Raw genomic sequence first — 19977 nt, 5'->3', positions numbered from 1 at the left:
GCAGAGACTGGCCCAAAGCAAAACCCACGATTCTGAGTCCATCAAAGAGAAGCTGCCTGTGGAAAGCAACAGTGTGGGCTGAGGGCCAAGCCTTAAGCCATAGGACAAACGCTTAAGGCCAGCCAAATGCTTGTGATGGCAGAAGCTGGCTGTGCAGACTTCTAAGTAAACTTGGGAGCTGATGATGTTTGTTCAGTTTGATGGCATATTACCCCCGCAAATGGATTTCTGGCTACATGCAGGGACTCTGGGTTGTCAGCATTGAGGCCTGAAAACGGTGGTATATGTTTTGCTTGTAATTGGATCTTTTTTAAAAATAAAAAAGACAGTTTTTTAAATACGGTAGGTTCCATAATACTATGTGTGTTTAGCTGGCCTGTTTTAAATGTTTCAGAACTGCCCTGGGATATCTGTTGATGAAGGGCAATTTTCAAAGTGCAATACAATAAAATAACTGCATTAGAAACCACTTCTTGCTAGACTGTAACTAAGGCTGCATAAACACTATAAAGTGGTACCTTGGTTCTCGAACTTAATCCGTTCCGGAAGTCCGTTCGTTTGACAACCAAGGTGCAGCTTCCAATTGGCTGCAGGAGCTTCCTACACTACCAAAAAACATTTGAAAACCGGAACACTTACTTCCAGGTTTTCAGTGTTCGGGAGCTGATTTGTTCATCAACTAAGCTGTTCGAGAACCAAGGTACCACTGTACCTTCAAAGTGTTGGTTCAAGGATGTGTGTGTGTGTGTGTATGCGTGCAGTGCTTTTTTCCCTAAAAAATGTTTAGGCGTACTCTCATTTTGACTGAAGAAAATCACCATTTTATAGTTCAAATTGGGAAAAATAAATACAGTCAACGGACAAAAGTACAAAGATTCACAGAATGTTTAGGGGTATGCGTACCTCTGTGCACCCCCAGAAGAAAACGCACTGTATATATGAATGAAAGGAGAATTCCTGGGTGCCAAGATCCAGGTTTGGGACAAGTACTCTTGGGTGAGAGAACCTCAGTAGAGATTTAAAATCACAGAATATGCAGCAACATTTGGAAATATAGGCTGTTAGATTACTAATGTATGTCCTTGTGAGTTCCACAATTTCCCTCTTCCCCCAGCATAGGAAAAGACCACACGTTTGGTAGGCTAAAAAAATAATAATACTTACAACCTCTTCAAAGGTCAGGTTCATGTGCTTTTCCATACATCAGTCAGAAAAGTTGCATAGGCAGTAAAACTTGGCTTAGTTGCAAAGTGGTGAAGTTCCTAAACTGTTGGTAAAGAATCTCAAGAATGGCTTGTGAGAACCATGTGGTCTGAGCTTGGAGCAACCAACTTAGACCTCTTCACACATTGAATTTGATTACCTAGTCCCTGCTTAGGTGAGCTAAGCCTGGCAGGACAACTTACTGCATGGTCTTAACCCTTTCATGCCTAGAATCATAGACTGCAATGCAGTCCCTCATCCAATTTGAAACCATACCACTCCCCCCCCCAAAGAATTCTGGGTGTTGCAGTTTGCTACAAGTTGTTGGGAATTGTGATTGTGAGGGGAAAACTACAGTGCCCAGAATTCATTGAGGGAAAGAGAGGTTGCAATGTGTACCCAGCCTGTGTGCCAGTGAAGGTCCAAGGTGGGGAAGTGTCTGTGTCTTTTGCACCTTTTCAGAAAAGAAAAGGTGCTGGCTTTTGATTGTGTCGAGCCTGGAAGCAAAGGAAGGTCCCCTAGGGTAGAAGGTGCCTGATGCAAGGATGGTCCCACAGTGGAGAATCCAAGCCCCAAATCTCAAAGGGCTGCCCTGTGCATTGTGCTTTGCTTGTCAACAGCTTTGCAAAGTTCAGCTAGAGATGTCTTGCACAGAGTGCCTGTAAGCTTCTGCAGTGTGGATGGCAGAACATTTCGTACTGGTGTGTGGGAAGATATTAGGACCAGAGCAGATGGGCAAAAGGTCTAGGCAGTCTTTCCCAACTTGGTCCTGGAATCATAGAATTGTGGAGTTGGAAGGGAACCCAAGGGGTATCTAGTCCAGCCCCAGTGCAATGCAGAAATCTCAGCTAAAGCATCCAGCATTTTTGGATTCCAACTCCCATCAGCCCTAGTCACCATGGCCAATGACAGGGGATTGTGAGGTTTGCCGTCCAAAACACTTAGAGGGTACCGGGTTAGGGAAGTCTGGGCTAGTGGTTAGTGGGCTTGGCGTATAGCCGTACAGTGGTACCTCGCAAGACGAAATTAATTCGTTCTGCGAGTTTTTTCGTCTTGCGAATTTTTCGTCTTGCGAAGCTCGAATTTTGGAAAAGCTTCAAAAATCACCAAAGTCTTCAAAAACCTCAAAAAAAGGCTACCACACCGCGTGCTATGAGTTGCTCCTCGAAGTCAAGTTGCAACTGCACCCCCTGAATGCACCCTGGGTATTAACGGTTTTAAGAAAAAGGAAACAAACTTGCAAGATGTTTTCGTCTTGCGAAGCAAGCCCATAGGGAAATTCGTCTTGCGAAGCAACTCAAAAAACGAAAAACTCTTTCGTCTTGCGAGTTTTTCGTCTTACAAGGCATTCGTCTTGCGAGGTACCACTGTACTGGCCTTAATGCGATGGATCACAACATACCTCCTGCTGCCTGAAGGTAGGAAGACAAAAAAGTGCTGAGTTGCCTGAAAGGTGCGGCTCCATATACAGTGGTACCTCGGGTTAAGTACTTAATTCATTCCAGAGGTCCGTTCTTAACCTGAAACTGTTCTTAACCTGAAGCACCACTTTAGCTAATGGGGCCTCCTGCTGCTGCTGCGCTGCCAGAGCACGATTTCTGTTCTCATCCTGAAGCAAAGTTCTTAACCTGAAGCACTATTTTTGGGTTAGCGGAGTGTGTAACCTGAAGCGTATGTCACCTGAAGCGCATGTAACCTGAGGTACCACTGTACAATGTCTACTCAGAAGAAAGTCCCACTGAGTTGAATGGAGCTTCCTCTCAGGCAAGCAGGTTTAAGACTGAATGTGAAAACTCCAATTGAAAGATCATCTGCTGGATAATAAGCCCCGCTGAATCCAGCTGGACTTGGGTAAACACTATTTAGGATAGTGGGGACCTGTTTCTGAGCAAAGGTGCGTAGTACAGCTGTACCTTGGAAGCCAAACGCCTTGGCTCCCGAATTAATCGGCTCCTGAATGATCAAAACCTGGGTGTGTGTTTTCTGTTTTTCAAACGATTTTTGGGAGCTGAATGTCCGGCACGGCTTTCACGGCTTCCGATTGGCTGCAGGATGCTGCACTTTGGTTATGGAACGGTTCCGGGAGTCGGATGAACTCCTGGAATGCACTCTGTTCAAAAACCAAGTTACCACTGTAGTAGTAGTAGTAGTAGTAATAATAATAATAATAATAATAATAATAATAATAATAATAATTTATTTATACCCCACCCAGCCACTCTTGGTGGCTCCCAACTGAATATTAAAAACACAATACAGCACCAAACATTAAAATAATAATAATAATAATAATAATAATAATAATAATAATAATAATTTAATACCCTGCCCATCTGGCTGGGTTTCCCTGGCCACTCTGGGTGGCTTCCTAGAGAATATTAAAAATACGATAAAACATCAAACATTAAAATCTTCCCTAAACAGGGCTGCCTTCCGATGTTTTCTAAAAGTCAGATAGTTGGATAGTCAGAGCGTAGAATTACTCTGATTAGGGTTGATCTGCTAAACAGGTCAGAAGAGGCCGATAGATATGTGGACTGTCTCTGGATCAAGTGTCTTTTTGTTTTTTAAGTTCTCAAAGCTCTTAACCTAGCTCAAGGCTGTCACCGGATGTTCAACTGAGAATCAGCCAGCCAGCCCATCATTTGAAAAATAAGAAAAAAATAAGGGGCTGTCTTGCCCCCCAATGGCACCTAGACCTTCTGTTTTCACAACTGCAGCCTTGGTTTAGGGAACCATTTGGCGCCTAGCTTATATACTGTACCTGAGTTTCTAACCCTGCAGTCCCCTTCTGTGGTTTCCAGCAACTGGTAGTCAGAGACATACTGTCTAGTATCCATTGCCTATTTATCAATCTGTCCGAGTACAGTCGTACCTTGGAAGTCAAACAGCTTAGTTCCCAAATGTTTTGGCTCCCGAACGCCGCAAACTTGGAAGTGACTGTTCCGGTTTGCAAACTATTTTTGGAAGCCGAACGTCCGACGGGGCTTCCGTGGCTTCTGATTGGCTTCCTGCAGCCAATCAGAAGCCGCGCTTTGGTTTCCGAATGTTTTGGAAGTCGAACGGATGTACGGAACGGATTCCGTTCGACCACCAAGTTTACAGCCGTATTGTCTGCTTTGACCAGCTGTGGCTCTCAGAGGCTTCAGGAAGAGAAGCCTCTTTGGCTGTCACCCTGCTATCTGTTCTCTTAAGAGGCAAGGCGCCCGCGCTGGAAGTGGCGATGCTCTGCATGCGCATCACGTGCGCAGCCGTTGAGCCGAGGTCTCTCCCCGGCAGTCCTTGCTGCTTGTGAACATATGTAAGCGTCATCTAACATGGGCCTGATGCCGCAGGCCTGCCTGACATCCGTAACAAAGCGAGGAAATGGAAGCGGACAGGATTATGTAACAGCGGCAGGCTCAAGGCCTTTTAAAATTAGGACTTTCCATCATGGCATGGGAGGATGCGGCCAGGAAATTCTTGGGTGACTGGCTACGTTTGCCACAAGATTCAGAGCTTAGGGAGCTGGCTTAGGCTAGCAGCTCCCACCACTCAGGTAAATGGTAGCAGTTCTCCCACGGTTTCAGGTAGGGGAGTTTTGTGGTCTTATCTGGAGAATGAACCTGGGAGCTTCAGTTTGCTAAGCAGGTAAAGGTAAAGGGACTCCTGACCATTAGGTCCAGTCGCAGATGACTCTGGGGTTGCGGCGCTCATCTCGCTTTATTGGCTGAGGGAGCCAGCGTACAGCTTCCGGGTCATGTGGCCAGCATGACTAAGCCGCCTCTGGCGAACCAGAGCAGCGCACGGAAACGCCATTTACCTTCCCGCCGGAGTGGTACCTATTTATCTACTTGCACTTTGTGCTTTCAAACTGCTAGGTGGTCAGGAGAAGGGACTGAGCAACGGGAGCTCACCCCGTGGCAGGGATTCGAACCGCCGACTTTCTGATCGGCAAGTCCTAAGCTCTATGGTTTAACCCACAGCGCCACCTGCGTCCCTTGCTAAGCAGGTGCTCTCTCTCAAAGCCGTGGTCTGTCATTACCTTGGTGCTCTTCCTGAGCACAGTGTGTTAGAAATCTTACATATTACGGCAGGCTTTGTTGATCTGTCATCTCTTGAGTTTTCCTTAGCAGTTGGTGAAGCTGCTCATGAGAACTCAGGCGCTTCTGATGTGGGGTGGTGATGCTGTTAGGAAGACATTCTCAGGTGACGAACCATCTCCAGGTTTGGTCAAAACGAAGTTTGGGCTGGTAGTGGGGGTGAGGACAGCTGGAAATAATGTCAATCGAGTGGTACCTTGGTTTACAACCATAATCTGTTCTGGAGGTCCGTTTGTAAACCAAAACAGGTTGTAACCCAAGGTGTGCTTTTGCCAATGGGGCCGCCAAAAAAAGTCTGCTCGTAATCCAAAAAAATGGGTTGTAATCCAAAAAAAGGTTTGCAAACCGGGACACGCACTTCCGGGTTTGACCTGTTTGTAATCCAAAACGTATGTAAACCAAGACGTATGCAAACCAAGGTACCACTGTATATTCATTTCTGTGTATGCTCTGACCAAACTAACCCTCCTAGAGCAAAATATACACCAGGAGACTTAATTTGGTCAGAATGGAGCATACACTTCCAGAGTTGATGCTAAATATGTTACTTCTGGTAAATGAGCCACCGTTGCTGTGAAAATTTCTGTCCTGGGCCTCTTAGTCTTGTTTATCCATGTACTATCTGAAACCAGAGGGGCACATTGGTTGTCAGATGTGAATCCCCCCCCCGGCTCTCCTACTCATCTCGAGAGACAATGAAAGAGTGTGCCTTTGGGGGTGAAGTCAAATTGCTGGAGAGTTACAGCGCCTGCTGTGTACAGGAGAGACATGTTTTGTTGCAGCTGGGGCAGACGAAGGCGTCCAGTTGTGCTGCTGCAGATGAACCCTGGCGTTTCTTCTCTCTGCGATCCTCCCAGTGGTCATTCCTCCTCTGGTCACTGCTGTGGATATGTGACCTGACTGTCTGTCTACAAGAGCAAGGGATTCCCACAATAATGTTCTCAGCCTTCATATGATGAGTGTAGACATCTTTGTAGCACAGAATGGGTCTGCCAGTGGGCCTGGTGCCAGCTCCCCATAGAGCTCCAGCTCCCCATCCTTGGGAATCCTGCCTTCTTCCATTCTGTGAACATGACCAAGCCAGCGTAGACGTCGCTGAGGCAGGAGTGCAAACATTGCCCACGACTCATTTCCGCAAAGCGGTGTGCTCAACACGCAAGTCTGGTAGACCTAGTACAAAGTTTTACAGTGGTACCTCGGGTTAAGAACTTAATTCATTCTGGAGGTCCGTTCTTAACCTGAAACTGTTCTTAACCTGAGGTACCACTTTATGGGGCCTCGCGCCGCCGCCACACAATTTCTGTTCTTATCCTGAAGCAAAGTTCTTAACCCGAGGTGCTGTTTCTGGGTTAGCGGAGTCTGTAACCTGAAGCGTCTGTAATCTGAAGCATCTGTAACCTGAAGCGTCTGTAACCTGAGGTACAGAAGAAAAAGAGACGCGGGTGGCGCTGTGGTCTAAACCACTGAGCCTCTTGGGCTTGCCAATTGGAAGGTCGGGGGTTCAAATCCCTGTGGCGGACTGAGCTCCCGTTGCTCTGTCCCTGCTCCTGCTAACCTAGCAGTTTGAAAGCACGCCAGTACAAGTAGATAAATAGGTACCGCTGTGGTGGGAAGGTAAACAGCGTTTCCATGAGCTCTGGCTTCCATCACAGTGTCCCATTGCACCAGAAGTGGGTTTAGTCCTGCTGGCCACATGACCCGGAAAGCTGTCTGTGGACAAACGCCGGCTCCCTCGGCCTGAAAGCAAGATGAGCACCTCAACCCCATTGTTGCCTTTGACTGGACTTAACCGTCCAGGGGTCCTTTACCTTTTTTTACCTTTTACTGAAGCTTTTTTTTTTTTTTGCTGAAAGCTACTGCTCTAGAAAATGGTTCCTGAATGAACCTTGCTGCAGGATGAATTTTTGGGCTATAAGTGTGATTTCCTGTCTGCCGCTATTTTACCTTTTTTTAAAAAAAAAGAAGAGGAAGAAGAAGAGAAGAATTGTGTAACCCAATGCCAGAGAAAGGGAGTGCACGGCCTAGAATTTATTAATATTTTTTAAATGAGAGAGAAAGGCTCAGTAAGGAGGAAGGTGGGGGGTTGAGCTTTGCTGGGCTTTATTAGGTTTTCCCTCCAGTAAAAATGAAAAGACTGCAGAAAAGTTTTTGCTGGTGTGCTGCAGACTAGAGAGCTAAGGCACAAAGTCGAGTGGGAAATGCCGTTAAGGATGCAGTCCCGTGCATATTTACTTGGCACGCAGTAGGCACCCACAGGCTTGCGTTATAAGGCTGCAGTCCCAAGCATCAGTTCCTTCTGCTTTGTGGCTGTACCCTCCTGGAGTCCACGTCTTTAGGTTTCTGGTCTCTCAGAATGTGTTGGTTGGGCTGTGAGGCCAGCCTGACTGACTGCTCCCCAAGCAATTGTCTCTTTCCAAATACAGTCAGACCTCGGCTCCAGAACGCCTCCGTTACTCAACGTTTTGGTTACCGAAAATCCAGAAGTTAGTGTTCTGGTTTTCAAACGTTTTTCGGAAGCCGAACGTCTGACGCAGCTTCCACTTGAGTGCAGGAAGCTCCTTCAGCCAATCGGAAGCTGTGCCTTGGTTGTCAAACATTTCAGAAGCCGAGCAGGCTTCTGGAACGGATTAAGTTTGACAACTGAAGCATAGTAGGAATTCTGAGGAAACAAAGATGGCTAGCAATATCTGAATAAGGCAGGGGTGGGGGAAACCTGTGACCCTCTAGAGCAGCGGTTCTCAACCTGTGGGTCCCCAGATGTTGTTGGACTACAGCTCCCATCACCTCTAGCTAGCAAGGCCAGAGCTCAGGGATGATGGGAGTTGTAGTCCAACAACATCTGGGGACCCACAGGTTGAGAAACACTGGTCTAGAGGTTGATGAACTACAACTCCCATGGGCCATGCTGGCTGGTGCTGACTGGAGTCTAGCAACACTGGGAGGGTCAAAGTCTCCCCAGCCCAGGAACAAGGCACAACTCCACCTCTTGTTGAATAATAATACTAATAATAATAATAACTACCTTTCCAGCCTTTCCTGGTCAAATATGCAAAAGCAATTCATATCTGTCTGTTTCTGTGACTCTAGACATTCTGGGCCCATAACCCCTGAGGGTGAGTCCATCATTCGGGCTGATAATTCATCATCCACTCTAGGTAGCTGAGTGAGGAATAAGCCATGCCTGTCCTGTCAGAAGATTCAGGTAAGGAACCTTCTGCTGATTTAGTACATTCTCAAACTGTTTTAATAGGGTGCTGTATTAGAGCCATGTTTGTTTGAAAACCTGGCTCAGAGCACCGTAAAGGCTTAACAGATAAACAGTAACATACCATTAATATATTTGTAATATTTTTATTTATTTATTGCATTTGTGCCTCTCCATTCCTCAAGGAGCTCAAGGTGGCGTACATAGTTCTTCCCCTGCATTTTATCCTCACAACAACTCTGAGGAAGTTAGGCTGAGAGGCAAGGACTGGCCCAAGTTCACCCAGCTAGCTTAATGGTTGAGTGGGGATTTGAACCCTTAACCTCCCAGGTCCTAACCATCACACAACACTGGTTCTCTTTTGTTGTGCTCCAGTAGAAATCCCTAGGGTGGTTTACAGGTAGTTATGGCTGAATCTGTCAATTTCTTTTATTTTCTATTTTTTTATCATACAATACAATCTCTACAGAGAAAAGAACATAGCATTGAGTTTATGGCGTCATTTTACATGGTCTTAAAACATTGTTTTAACATATAGTTTCTCCACAGACAGGTTTGTGAGGCTGGTGGAAGAGCTGTCCATTTCAATTTCAGTCTGTCAATTTCAGTTTTTCACAGTTTCTCATTTTTTCTCATCGGTTTCCCACATTTTTACCTCAGGTTTTATATCAGGAGGGAGGTTCAGGTATTGCCATTATTGTTGTTATTATGATTATTATTTTGACAATTCATATGCTGCTTAATTGAAGTCTTCTCAGAAACACAATAACGATGAAAATAAGACTGAGCTAAAACTATAAAACCAGGATTCAGTGGCTGGTAGACTAGAAAACAACAACCAAAGGAGTTCTGTAAGGGCAATACTGAGATTCGCATCATAAATTTCTACCACATCCAGTGCACATTTAAAGCATATGCCTTTCCCCAAAGAATCCTGGGAACTGTAGTAAGATAAGGGTGCTAGCAGTTGTAGCTCTATGAGGAGGGAATTACGGTTCCCAGGATTCTTTGGGAGTCTTGTGCTTTAGGTGTATGGTATCGATCTGCCCTTAGGAGTGCAGAGTGACTGGGGAAACCCAGCGAAATGGGTTGGGTATAAATGAACAAATTATTATTATTATTATTATTATTATTATTGACAGATCCATCCTCTGGACCCATTGGTAAGTAAGGGCTGGCTGTGTTTGGTGGGGCAGAGCCCCATTTACCCTAATAGACCAGGGTCCCCTGCTCATAGCTGTCAACTTACAGATTTGAAAATAAGGGACCAGCAGCCTTGAAAATAAGGGACCAGCAGCCAAAATAAGGGATTTTAGTCAACCAGTTAAAAGGGACCAGATAATTTTGGAGAGCAGCGCCGGTTTTTAGCCCTTCATTTCCAGAGGTTGCTGCTCAAGATACCAGCTGATGAAACACTGCAATTAAATAACTACAAGCAGCAACCACTTTTCGTGCAAAACGAAGTCCAAGCTACAAAGATGCTGCTGCAGTTCTGTATCTTTTCTCTCGTGCTCCATCTGCAGCTCTCAATTCCATCAGGTGGGGTGGGAGGAAGGGGGGGGGAATAGAGCCCCAAATAAACCCGCAGATCAGTCCATCTATGCTAGTCTACCATTACAAATCTATGGGAGAAGCGCTTGTGGTCCTTCCCTTGTAGCCCTTGGAACACCTGCCCGCGCCTCCTCCTCCTCCTCCTCCTCTTTCTCCTCTCTCTGAACTGCTTTCTCTATGGTTGCCCTTGCTCTCCTCTCAAGGTTCCTTATCAATTCATAGACCATGCCAGGCTGCCCATCTCATTCAGGTCCTTTGGCGGCACAGCCGCAGTACAGCCTAGTGGGAGTGGTGGCGTAGGGCAGAGGGGAGGCCCCAGGCAGAGACGCTCAGTTCGGCGGCTGCGAGGAGGATGGCGGTGGAAGGGCCCGAGGCTCCCATCAATCCGGGTGGGGAGGGGGCCGAGGCTGGTGAGAGCAGGCCGGAGGGGGGCGGGCCGGGCAGCCAAGCAACACAGTTGGAGCCTCCCTCCTCCCTGGCCGGCAGGGAGGGAGGGAGAGGAGCTGCTTCCTTTGAAACCCGGGAAATTTAAGGGACATCCATCAATAAGTCACAGCAGCAGGACATGGTGCTGGGATAAGGGACTGTCCCTCCAAATAAGGGAGACTTGACAGCTATGCCCCTGCTCCCCACCCCAACCCTGGTTTCTGCTTTACCTGTGGCAGAAGCTGCCATGAGGACTTGGCCTACAGCTCTGGCTGTGCTTTTCAAAAGCACTGGATAACCGGTACCCCCAGTGATTTCCTTCTGCGTTTCTCTGACAGGTTTGCACGAGACCCTCGCCCTCCTGACGTCCCAGCTGAGACCGGACTCCAACCACAAGGAGGAAATGGTGTTCCTCAGAGACATCTTCAGCGAGAGGAGTCTCAGCTATTTAATGAAGGTAAATACTCTGAGCTGCCTGGTTCCCAATTGGCCTTTCATTCAGCCAAGGGAGCTGTTTTTCGAACCCCTGAACTAAAAAAGTTGGACATTGCGATGTAACCAAGAGAGTGTTTATTGGGTGCCCTCCCAGCAGTGCCAAGGAAATAAATAACTATCTGACTTTTAGAAGACATCTGAAGGCAGCCCTGTATAGAGAAGTTTTTTTTATGTTTGATACTGTGTTGTGTTCTCATTTGTTGGATGCCGTCCATTCTGATGCACAGATTATTATTATTATTATTTTCTGAGCATTTGCAAGAGCTTTCCATGCTCAGTCCCAGGCATTAGTGGACTTCCCAGCCTGGCCAGGCCTGCTTAGCTGCCGAGGCGAGACTACATCAGCCGCTACCCGGCCATTCTTGTGGCTCCTCTGCCCTGACACAGCTCTGGCTTATACCTTCTCCACATATATGTCCCCACATAGGCCTGCCCTACATAGCAGGGAGACATTCCACTAAACATTCAGAGGAAAACTTCCTCAGAACTTCACAGCCAAACAGAGCACATGCTGCCTCACTAGAGATCATGCTGCTCTGCCTGGTAGCTAAGCAACCCCGCCTGCTGTCCCCACCCCCTTTGCCGGAAACTACAACTAATCCAGAATGTGGCAGCTAGACTGGTGACTGGGAGCGGCTGCTGAGACCATATAACACCGGTTTTGAAAGACCTACATTGGCTCCCAGTATGTTTCTGAGCACAATTCAAAGTGCTGGTGCTGACCTTTAAAGCCCTAAATGGTCTCGGTCCCGTATATTTGAAGGAGCGTCTCCACCCCAACCGTTCTACCCAGACACTGAGGTCCAGTGCCGAGGGCCTTCTGGCGGTTCTTTCACTGTGAGAAGCCAAGTTACAGGGAACCAGGCAGAGGGCCTTCTCGATAGTGGCACCCGCCCTGTGGAACGCCCTCCCACCAGATGTCAAAGAGAACAACAACGACCAGGCTTTTAGAAGACATCTGAAGCCAGCCCTGTTTAGGGAAGCTTTTAATGTTTGATGGACTACTGTATTTTAATATTTTGTTGGAAGCAGCCCAGAGTGGCTGGGGAAACCCAGCCAGATGGGCGGGGTATAAATTATAAATTATCATCATCATCATCATCAGCCAGCCTACTTTAATGCTAACAGAATTAACCCTTAAGTAACATACCGAATCATCCCTGCTATTGCTCTTCCAACACTCCTCCATGTTTTTCCGCCATCTGAGATGTGACAGGTGGCTACAGGGAAGAAGGCCTTTTTTCTTTGGATCTCCCAGTTCTCCCAGTTCCACCATGTTTCTTCTAAGTCCACTATATCTATGTTTTCTCTAAGACCAAGTGCTTCCGCTTGCCTGTTTTGGCTCAGAGGCTTGTGGCTTTAGCATATCAACAGGTATCAATATGGTATCTCAGTCAGTAGAGCACGAGAATCAGGGTTGTGGGTTTGAGCCCCACATTGGGCAAAAGATTCCTGTGTTCCAGGGGGTCAGACTAGATGACCCTTATGGTCCCTTCCACCTCTACGATTCTGTGACAAAAGTGCCTGTCTCCAAATGTCTTTGGCGCTTGTGTTTTGGCCTATAGTGCTTTGTACATCTCAGTGCCTGGTTCTGACCCTGCCCCATTTAAATGACCGCCACTTGAACATTATATTTTGTATGTGTTTGTGTCTGCCTTCTGTTTCAGATTCATGAAAAGTTGTGCCATTATGAAAGGCAGAGCCCGGTCCCAGTTCTGCACAGCGCCTCGGCTCTAGCTGAAGATGTAAGTGTCTAGCTGAAAATGCAAGCGTTGCCTCCTTCTGAGCATGTGTGTTCAGGGCTGGCGTTGGGGTTTGGCGCCACTGCGCACCTGCCAAGGCCCCCACCCCACTTACCGAACCCTCAAGACTTTTGTGGTAGCCAGAAACTCTGTCAGGGCAGAGGAGCCACAAGAATGGCTGGGTAGTGGCTGATAAAGTCTCGCTTCAAACCCAGATGGCATAAGTTCTCCCCCCACCCCACATGAAAAGTCTATAAGGGGTTTGCGAGGCCTTGCCGTTGTTTGCAAGAAGTGGCAGCGGCCTGCAAGTCCTCTTGGCGGTAGTGGGAGGTAGTGGCAGAAGCTGTGGCAACCTGCCTCAGTGAGGCCTTGCAGGCCACCTCTGCTTCTGCCACCGTCTCTTGCTGCCACCACAAGGCCTCACAGGCCGCTGCTACTGCCACTGCCTCTGACTGCTGTGGTGAGGCTTCACAGGCTGCTGCTGCTTCTAATACCACCCCCCCCCGCCACTGTTGATACTGCCTCTGCAGATTGTCCTGAATACCACCATTTGGTAGCCAAGCCCCAAACCCAAAGTCCTGCTGGGATGCATTTTGACTTGCCTGCTGCTGAAAGTAACCATGAGGTGATTGATAGTATCATTTATCCATTTTAGACAAGTAGCAGCAGTTGCCAGGACATTGTCCTGTTCGCCTCTGCGTAGTTCTTTCCTTATTTCAATTTTTTTGACATATCAATATGTCGTGATATTTAGCTGGTGATATATCACAATACAGTGGTACCTTGAGTTAAATACTTAATTTGTTCAGGAGGTCCGTTCTTAACCTGAAATTGTTCTTAACCTGAAGCACCACTTTAGGTAATGGGGCCTCCTGCTGCTGCCGCGCCGCCGGAGCAGGATTTCTGTTCTCATCCTGAAGCAAAGTTCTTAACCCAAGGTACTATTTCTGGGTTAGTGGAGTCTGTAACCTGAAGCGTATGTTACCTGAGGTACCACTGTATTGAAAACCAGTTATCGCCCAGCCCTACTTGTGATGATAAAACACACCCACCTCCCTCCTGACTTGACTGGAATCTGTTGCTATGCACAAGCTGCAACTTTTATTTGGCATTGTGGTGTTAACTCAGCGGTAGGCAAACTATGGTCCGTGGGCCAGATACAGCCCAAGGGGGTCGTTATACCGGCCCCTGGCCCTTGCCACCCGCTGGGTCAGTCCCTGCACGGAGCTAAACTGGCGTGGTACGCCAAATTAGCTCTGCGCGGGGACTGACTTCCTAATGGCTGCAAGAAGCTCCTGCAGCCAATAGGAAATAGCAGACGCCGCCTGCTCTGCTGCAATGGCTCCAAAAGTCAGTGGGGAAAGAGTGGTGGTCGTGTGTGCATGCACACAGGTGCATGCGCTCCTGTGAACGGGCGATGCAGCCCACCGGCAGAAAAGCTTGCCGACCCCTGTGTTAACTGATCCCTGCCACCTTTTTTTCCTAGTGATTTGATGGTGCTGCAGAGAGTAACTTGGCAATGTTTTCATCTGAGATCTCTCTCTCTGCAGAATGTTGCACAATTTATAATTTATTAGACTCTCTGGTGCCTTTGCCATAACCGAGCAACACCGCCTCCAGACAGGCCTACGCTTTTTTCTTTCTATAGTCTTATATCCAGGAGTAAGTGAATCTCATGTATTATAGTTGTTCTACCCAGCTTCTAATATGCCCTCTTATGCTGCATATGTTGGGATGGATTTGGAAGGTAGGATAGGATATATTACTTATTTGTTATCTTTCCGCTTAGCATCTAGTTTAGCAGAGTCAAAAATATACAGTCGTACCTTGGTTGATGAATGCCTTGCGACTTGAACGTTTTGGCTCCTGAATGCCACATTTTGGATTAAAAAATAATTGGTTTAGGCCACAGTTTTCCCAAGCGTGGGTCTTCAACTGTTTTTGGATTACAATTCCCATCACCCCTGACCCATGGTCCTCCTAGCTATGGATGGTGGGAATTGTAGTCCAAAAACACCTGGAGACCCAAGTTTAGGAAACCCTGGTTTAGACCAAAGATGGAGCCTATACATCTGCATGGTGAGAAAGGAAGTGTTCCTCAGGTGGGAGGAAGTGATAAGGATTAGCTTCCTATTGTTACCCTTCCCACCTGGGCAAGCAGAGGATATAACCTCACAGAGTGCCTAACCCTTTGCTCACCTAGCAAAGATGGGATTTTATATTTTGACTGGAGCATCATTTCCCCAAAGCACACACACAGTCTCCACCCCCATCATTCAGCCCAGACACTTGAGGTCCAGCTCCAAGGGCCTTCTGGCGGTTCCCTCACTGCAAGAAGTGTGGTTACAGGGAACCAGGCAGTGGCGCCCACCCTGTGGAACGCCCTCCCACCAGATGTCAAGGAAATAAACAACCACTTGACTTTTAGAGGGTATCTGAAGGCAGCCCTGTTTAGGGAAGTTTTTAATGTCTGATGTTTTATCACTTTTTTTGATTATTGTCATTAATTCTGTTGGGAGCTGCCCAGAGTGGCTGGGGAAACCCAGCCAGATGGGCGGGGTATAAATAATAAATTATTGTTATTGTTGTTGTTGTTGTACCCAGCCAGATGGGCGGGGTATAAATAATAAATTATTGTTATTGTTGTTGTTGTTGTTGTTGTTGTTGTTGTTGTTGTTATTACAGACCGTACATTTCCTTCTTCCCCCATGTAATCCTGGGAACAAACTACAGCTCCTAGTATTATTTGGTGTGTGTGTGGGTGTGTATGTTTTGAATATATGGTGTGTACACAACCTTAGTCTCTGTTCTCATTTAGTAGCACCCATGGGCCAGGTAGACACATCACGCTAAACCAAACAATTGCTTAGTGGGACTATGCAAGCGTGTAAATTCCCAGAGGGGCCTTTGCAGCCACTTTGCTCCTCTTGGTCTGATTCGGCAGGCTGCATATGTTGTTATCTCCAGGCAGGGCTAAAAAAAAAAATACAGTGGTGCCTTGCAAGACGAAATTAATTCGTTCTGCGAGTTTTTTCGTCTTGCGATTTTTTCATCTTGTGAAGCACGGACTTTGGAAAAGCTTCAAAAATCACCAAAGTCTTCAAAAACCTCAAAAAAGGCTACCACACCGCGTGCTATGAGTTGCTCCTCGAAGTGAATGCACGGTTTTAAGAAAAAGGAAACAAACTTGCAAGACAAAGGAAACAAACTTGCAAGACGTTTCCGTCTTGCGTAGCAAGCCCATAGGGAAATCCGTCTTGCGAAGCAACTCAAAAAACGAAAAACTCTTTCGTTTTGCGAGTTTTTCGTCTTGCGAGGTACCACTGTACTCAGGCCGTGGACAGTCAGGGGAGATGAGGGTTGGCTAATCCTTTGCCCTCCAGAGGTTCCTGAACTATACCTCCCATAACCCCGACCATTGGCTGTGCTGGGTAGGTGTGATGGGAGTTGGAGTCCCACAAAATCTGGAGAACCGCAGGTTCCCCATCCCTAGTGTATATGAGTTGTTGAGGTCGATGGAACATCGGAGCTTTCTGTGCTCCTGGATTACTTCCCAGCCTTGTGTACCTTTGCAGGGAGTTTTATATATGCCGCAGAGGTGGACGTCGACATGTGCTTGCACTGAGATTAGCAAAACATTGATCTGAAAATGCAAGAGAAAAAGAAGACGCTGCCTTGTGCATGGATGATCTCTCTTTCTCTCTCTTTCTCTTTAAGGTTATAGAGGAATTGCAGACTACGCCAATGAATAATGACGAAAAAGAGCTGCTGCAGTTGCTTTCCACTCCTCATCTCAGGGTAAAAAACGGTTCTGTAGCTTGAGAAAAGGGGTGGTGTTGCAGGGGGAGCAACCGTGCTTTTGGCCATTTCCTTGTCAATTCTAGTCATTTGCCGCTGCTTAATTTACGTGCAATAGGCTGACATTATAAGAATATCATTTCCTGTTGGTGTTTGCTGAGATATTGCTGTGGGCGGCTGCTCAGAGTGAATGTGTAAGGTCACATCCGTACCCTACATTGAAAGCATCCTTGTGCCCCCCCCCAATATTGGGAACTGTAGTCTGTTAAGGCTGCTGAGAGTCATTGGGACACAAAGCTACAGTGCACAGGACTTGTAACTCGACGGGAAGCCACAATTGTCAAAGAGAGTGTTTTGAACGTAGGGTGTGAACTCAGCAGTAGAAAGATGACCAAAGAGAGCCTCTCTGAGATCATTTTCATACCATCCATTTGCAGCATTATGATACCACTTCAGACAGTCACAGCTTCCCTCAAAGGATTCTGGGAACTGTAGTTCGTTAAGGGTACTGAGAGTTGTTAGGTGACTCCTTTTCCCCTCTCAGCCCTGTTTAGGGAAGTTTTTAATGTTTGATATTTTACCGTGTTTTTAAAATTCTGCCCAGAGTGACTGGGCAGTAATAATAATAATAATAATAATAATAATAATAATAATAATAATAATAATACTTTATATAAAGTATCATCATCATCATCATCATCATCATCATCACCACCACCTCAGAACCACACTTCCCAGAGCTCCCTGTGAAGGACAATTGTCAAACCATTTTTGAGAATTGTAGCTCTGTGAGACTAGTGGTTTGTTTGTTTTTTTGCAACATGTCACGGTGCGTGAGTTCGCACATCATTCTGATTTATCAGTTGTTCTGCAGTGTTTCCCCTATTTTACCACATGGTTATTCAGAGGAGCGATCTCGTGCTATAGCACAACACAAGTTGTGAACTCTCTCACACCCTGACAGTTTTGCTATGAAATGTTGCAGGATTTTAGCAGCGAAGCTGCAGGACAGATTGGAAAGAAAGCCATCTCCCTTGCTCAGAGGCTGTTGCAGGTGCAAACAATATGGACCCGCACATAACCTCCCCATACCATCATGAGCACAAATCATCACGAATGCACGACCAAAAGGATATTGGGAGGGAGCCCTCAGGCTAGTCCCCAAAAGCATTTAGGAAGATGGTCGTTTTGCTGCCTGCTTCTCGCTTCCGCTACTGCATATACAGTCGATTTACTCATAGTTTTAATACCATTTTGCTTGTTCCTGATTGTTTCTGCTTTCGGTTTGCTTTTAATCCTTGATTGTTTGTTGCCAGTGCTACAATGTATGCAATGACATGTTTTACTGTTTGTTTGGTCTGTTACCTACCCTGGGTGTTTTCTGTGATAGAAACGCGTTGAAAAATTTACCATATTTTTCGCCCTATAGGACGCACTTTCCCCCCCTCCAAAAATGAAGGGGAAATATGTGTGCGTCCTATGGGGCGAATGCAGGCTTTCGCTGAAGCCTGGAGAGCGAGAGGGGTCAGTGTGCAGCGACCCCTCTCGCTCTCCAGGCTTCAGGAAGCTATCCGCAAGCCTTGCAAGCCTGGCGGGAGTTCCCGCGGGCTCGCAAGGCTTGCGGGCAGCAGCCTGCAGCCCGAAGCACGGGGTGCCCTCCGGAGATCGCCCCGTGCTTCGCGCAGGTGTCCGCAAGCCTAGCGAGCCCGGCTGGAGTTGCCGCTGGGCTCGCAAGGCTTGCAGATAGCAGCCTGTTCTGCGGGCTGGGGGGGAAAATATTTTTTTTTTATTCATTTCCCCCCCCAAAAAAAACGAGGTGCACCCTATGGGCCAGTGCGCCCTATTGGGCGAAAAATACGCTATCCTTAATTCTGGATGTGCCTGTGTGCGGTGGAGAGAGTGGCTGCAGCTGCTCAGAGAACATGGAAGGGTGCTCTGCACATGTTCAGAGGATGTGTCCTGTGCATAATTACCACATGGCGTTTGTGGCACCGAGAAACTGCCAGGCCTCGGTTTAGTCCCGTGCCGCTGAGCTGCACTTTCTCATCCCACCCCGATGTTTAACCAAACCTGCCCACCCACTGCAACCTGCTCCTCCTTGCCCCACAGCACTGAATGCATAATATCAATGGCCACTTCCTGCTTGTCGGCACGAGATTTTTATTCTCCCACTGCAGGAGGAAGGTCTTTTGCTCTTCTTGCCCTTTAGGTATTAAAAACAGCTCTATAACGAGCAGGGTTTTAATCACGTTTGCCGGGGTGCCATAAGGTATGAAGAAAAATCGTTTTCAAATGATTTCCAGTTGCAGCAGTCTGTAATGGATTTAGCAATGAGAGAGGCAGTGCAGAGAAATAAGATTGTTTTATGCACTGGTTTCCCCCTCCACATCACCCCCTCCCCCCATAAAATCACCTGTAAAAGAAATAGAAATCTGGATAGATTATACCCAGTAAAATCAACAAGGGCTTCCCCAGTTGGTGAGGAGTGGGAGGGATGGTGTGTGGGTGTGTGTAAAGTGTGGGCATCCTTTGGGCCTTCTGATGATGTTGGACTACAACTCCCATCAGCCCTAGCACACAGGCCAGTGGTCAAGGATGGTGGGAGTTGTAGCTCTGCCATATCCAGAGGGCCAAAGGATCTCTGCATCTGCAATATTCTACTGCATCAATTCTCCTTGTATCTTGCATTTGGATAGTGAGTGCTGGGGCTTATGTTGCTAAGATGGCACCAACGCCATACAAGAGGGTGGTCATGTAGCAGGCTTGGGGGGAATCTTGACTTCTGGGAAATACAGTGGTACCTCAGGTTACATACGCTTCAGGTTACAGACTCCGCTAACCCAGAAATAGTATCTCGGGTTAAGAACTTTGCTTCAGGATGAGAACAGAAATTGCGCAGCGGTAGCGTGGCGGCAGTGGGAGGCCCCATTAGCTAAAGTGGAGCTTCAAGTTAAGAACAGTTTCAGGTTAAGAACGGACCTCCAGAACGAATTAAGTTCTTAACCCGAGGTACCACTGTACAGGTTGCTATGGCTGCTAGGATTTATGAGGAGCTGGTGGCGGTTTGAATCCCTATGACGGGGTGAGCTCCTGTTGCTCTGTCCCAGCTCCTGCCAACCTAACAGTTTGAAAGCATGCCAGTGCAAGTAGATAAATAGGTACTGCTATGACAGGAAGGAAAACAGCGTTAGGTAAATGGCATTTCCATGCGCTCTGGTTTCCGTCACGGTGTCCCGTTGCGCCAGAAGCGGTTTAGTCCTGCTGGCCACATGACCCAGAAAGCTGTCTGTGGACAAACAGCAGTTCCCTCAGCCTGAAAGCAAGATGAGTGACACAACTCCATAGTCACCTTTAACTGGACTTAACTATCCAGGGGTCCTTTACCTTTACCTTTTACCTTTATTAGGACACCTCTGTTCCCCTCACAGAGCTACAATTCCAAGAGTTCCCTCAGAAGGGCTGCTGGTTAAATTAC

At 47.2% G+C, this 19977-nt stretch overlaps 1 protein-coding gene across 5 annotated transcripts in view; it reads left to right on the top strand.

Annotated features, from left to right (window-relative positions):
* The window catches only part of MPP3 (MAGUK p55 scaffold protein 3), an 86981-nt gene that overhangs the window by 2431 nt on the left and 64573 nt on the right, over positions 1–19977 (top strand). For all 5 annotated transcript variants that reach the window (XM_081837903.1, XM_081837905.1, XM_081837904.1 and 2 more), the window contains exons 2-5: positions 8373–8487; positions 10806–10924; positions 12630–12707; positions 16422–16502. In XM_081837903.1, the coding sequence (XP_081694029.1) occupies positions 8463–8487; positions 10806–10924; positions 12630–12707; positions 16422–16502 (303 nt within the window). In that variant the 5' untranslated portion in view covers positions 8373–8462. The remainder of the gene's footprint in view (positions 1–8372; positions 8488–10805; positions 10925–12629; positions 12708–16421; positions 16503–19977) is intronic.

The sequence above is a fragment of the Podarcis erhardii genome (genome assembly GCF_964252035.2).
Source record: "Podarcis erhardii genome assembly, chromosome: 13".
NCBI lineage: Eukaryota > Metazoa > Chordata > Lepidosauria > Squamata > Lacertidae > Podarcis > Podarcis erhardii.
The sequence above is the reverse complement of the archived record's forward strand: the minus strand, read 5'-3'. Positions and strand labels throughout refer to the sequence as shown.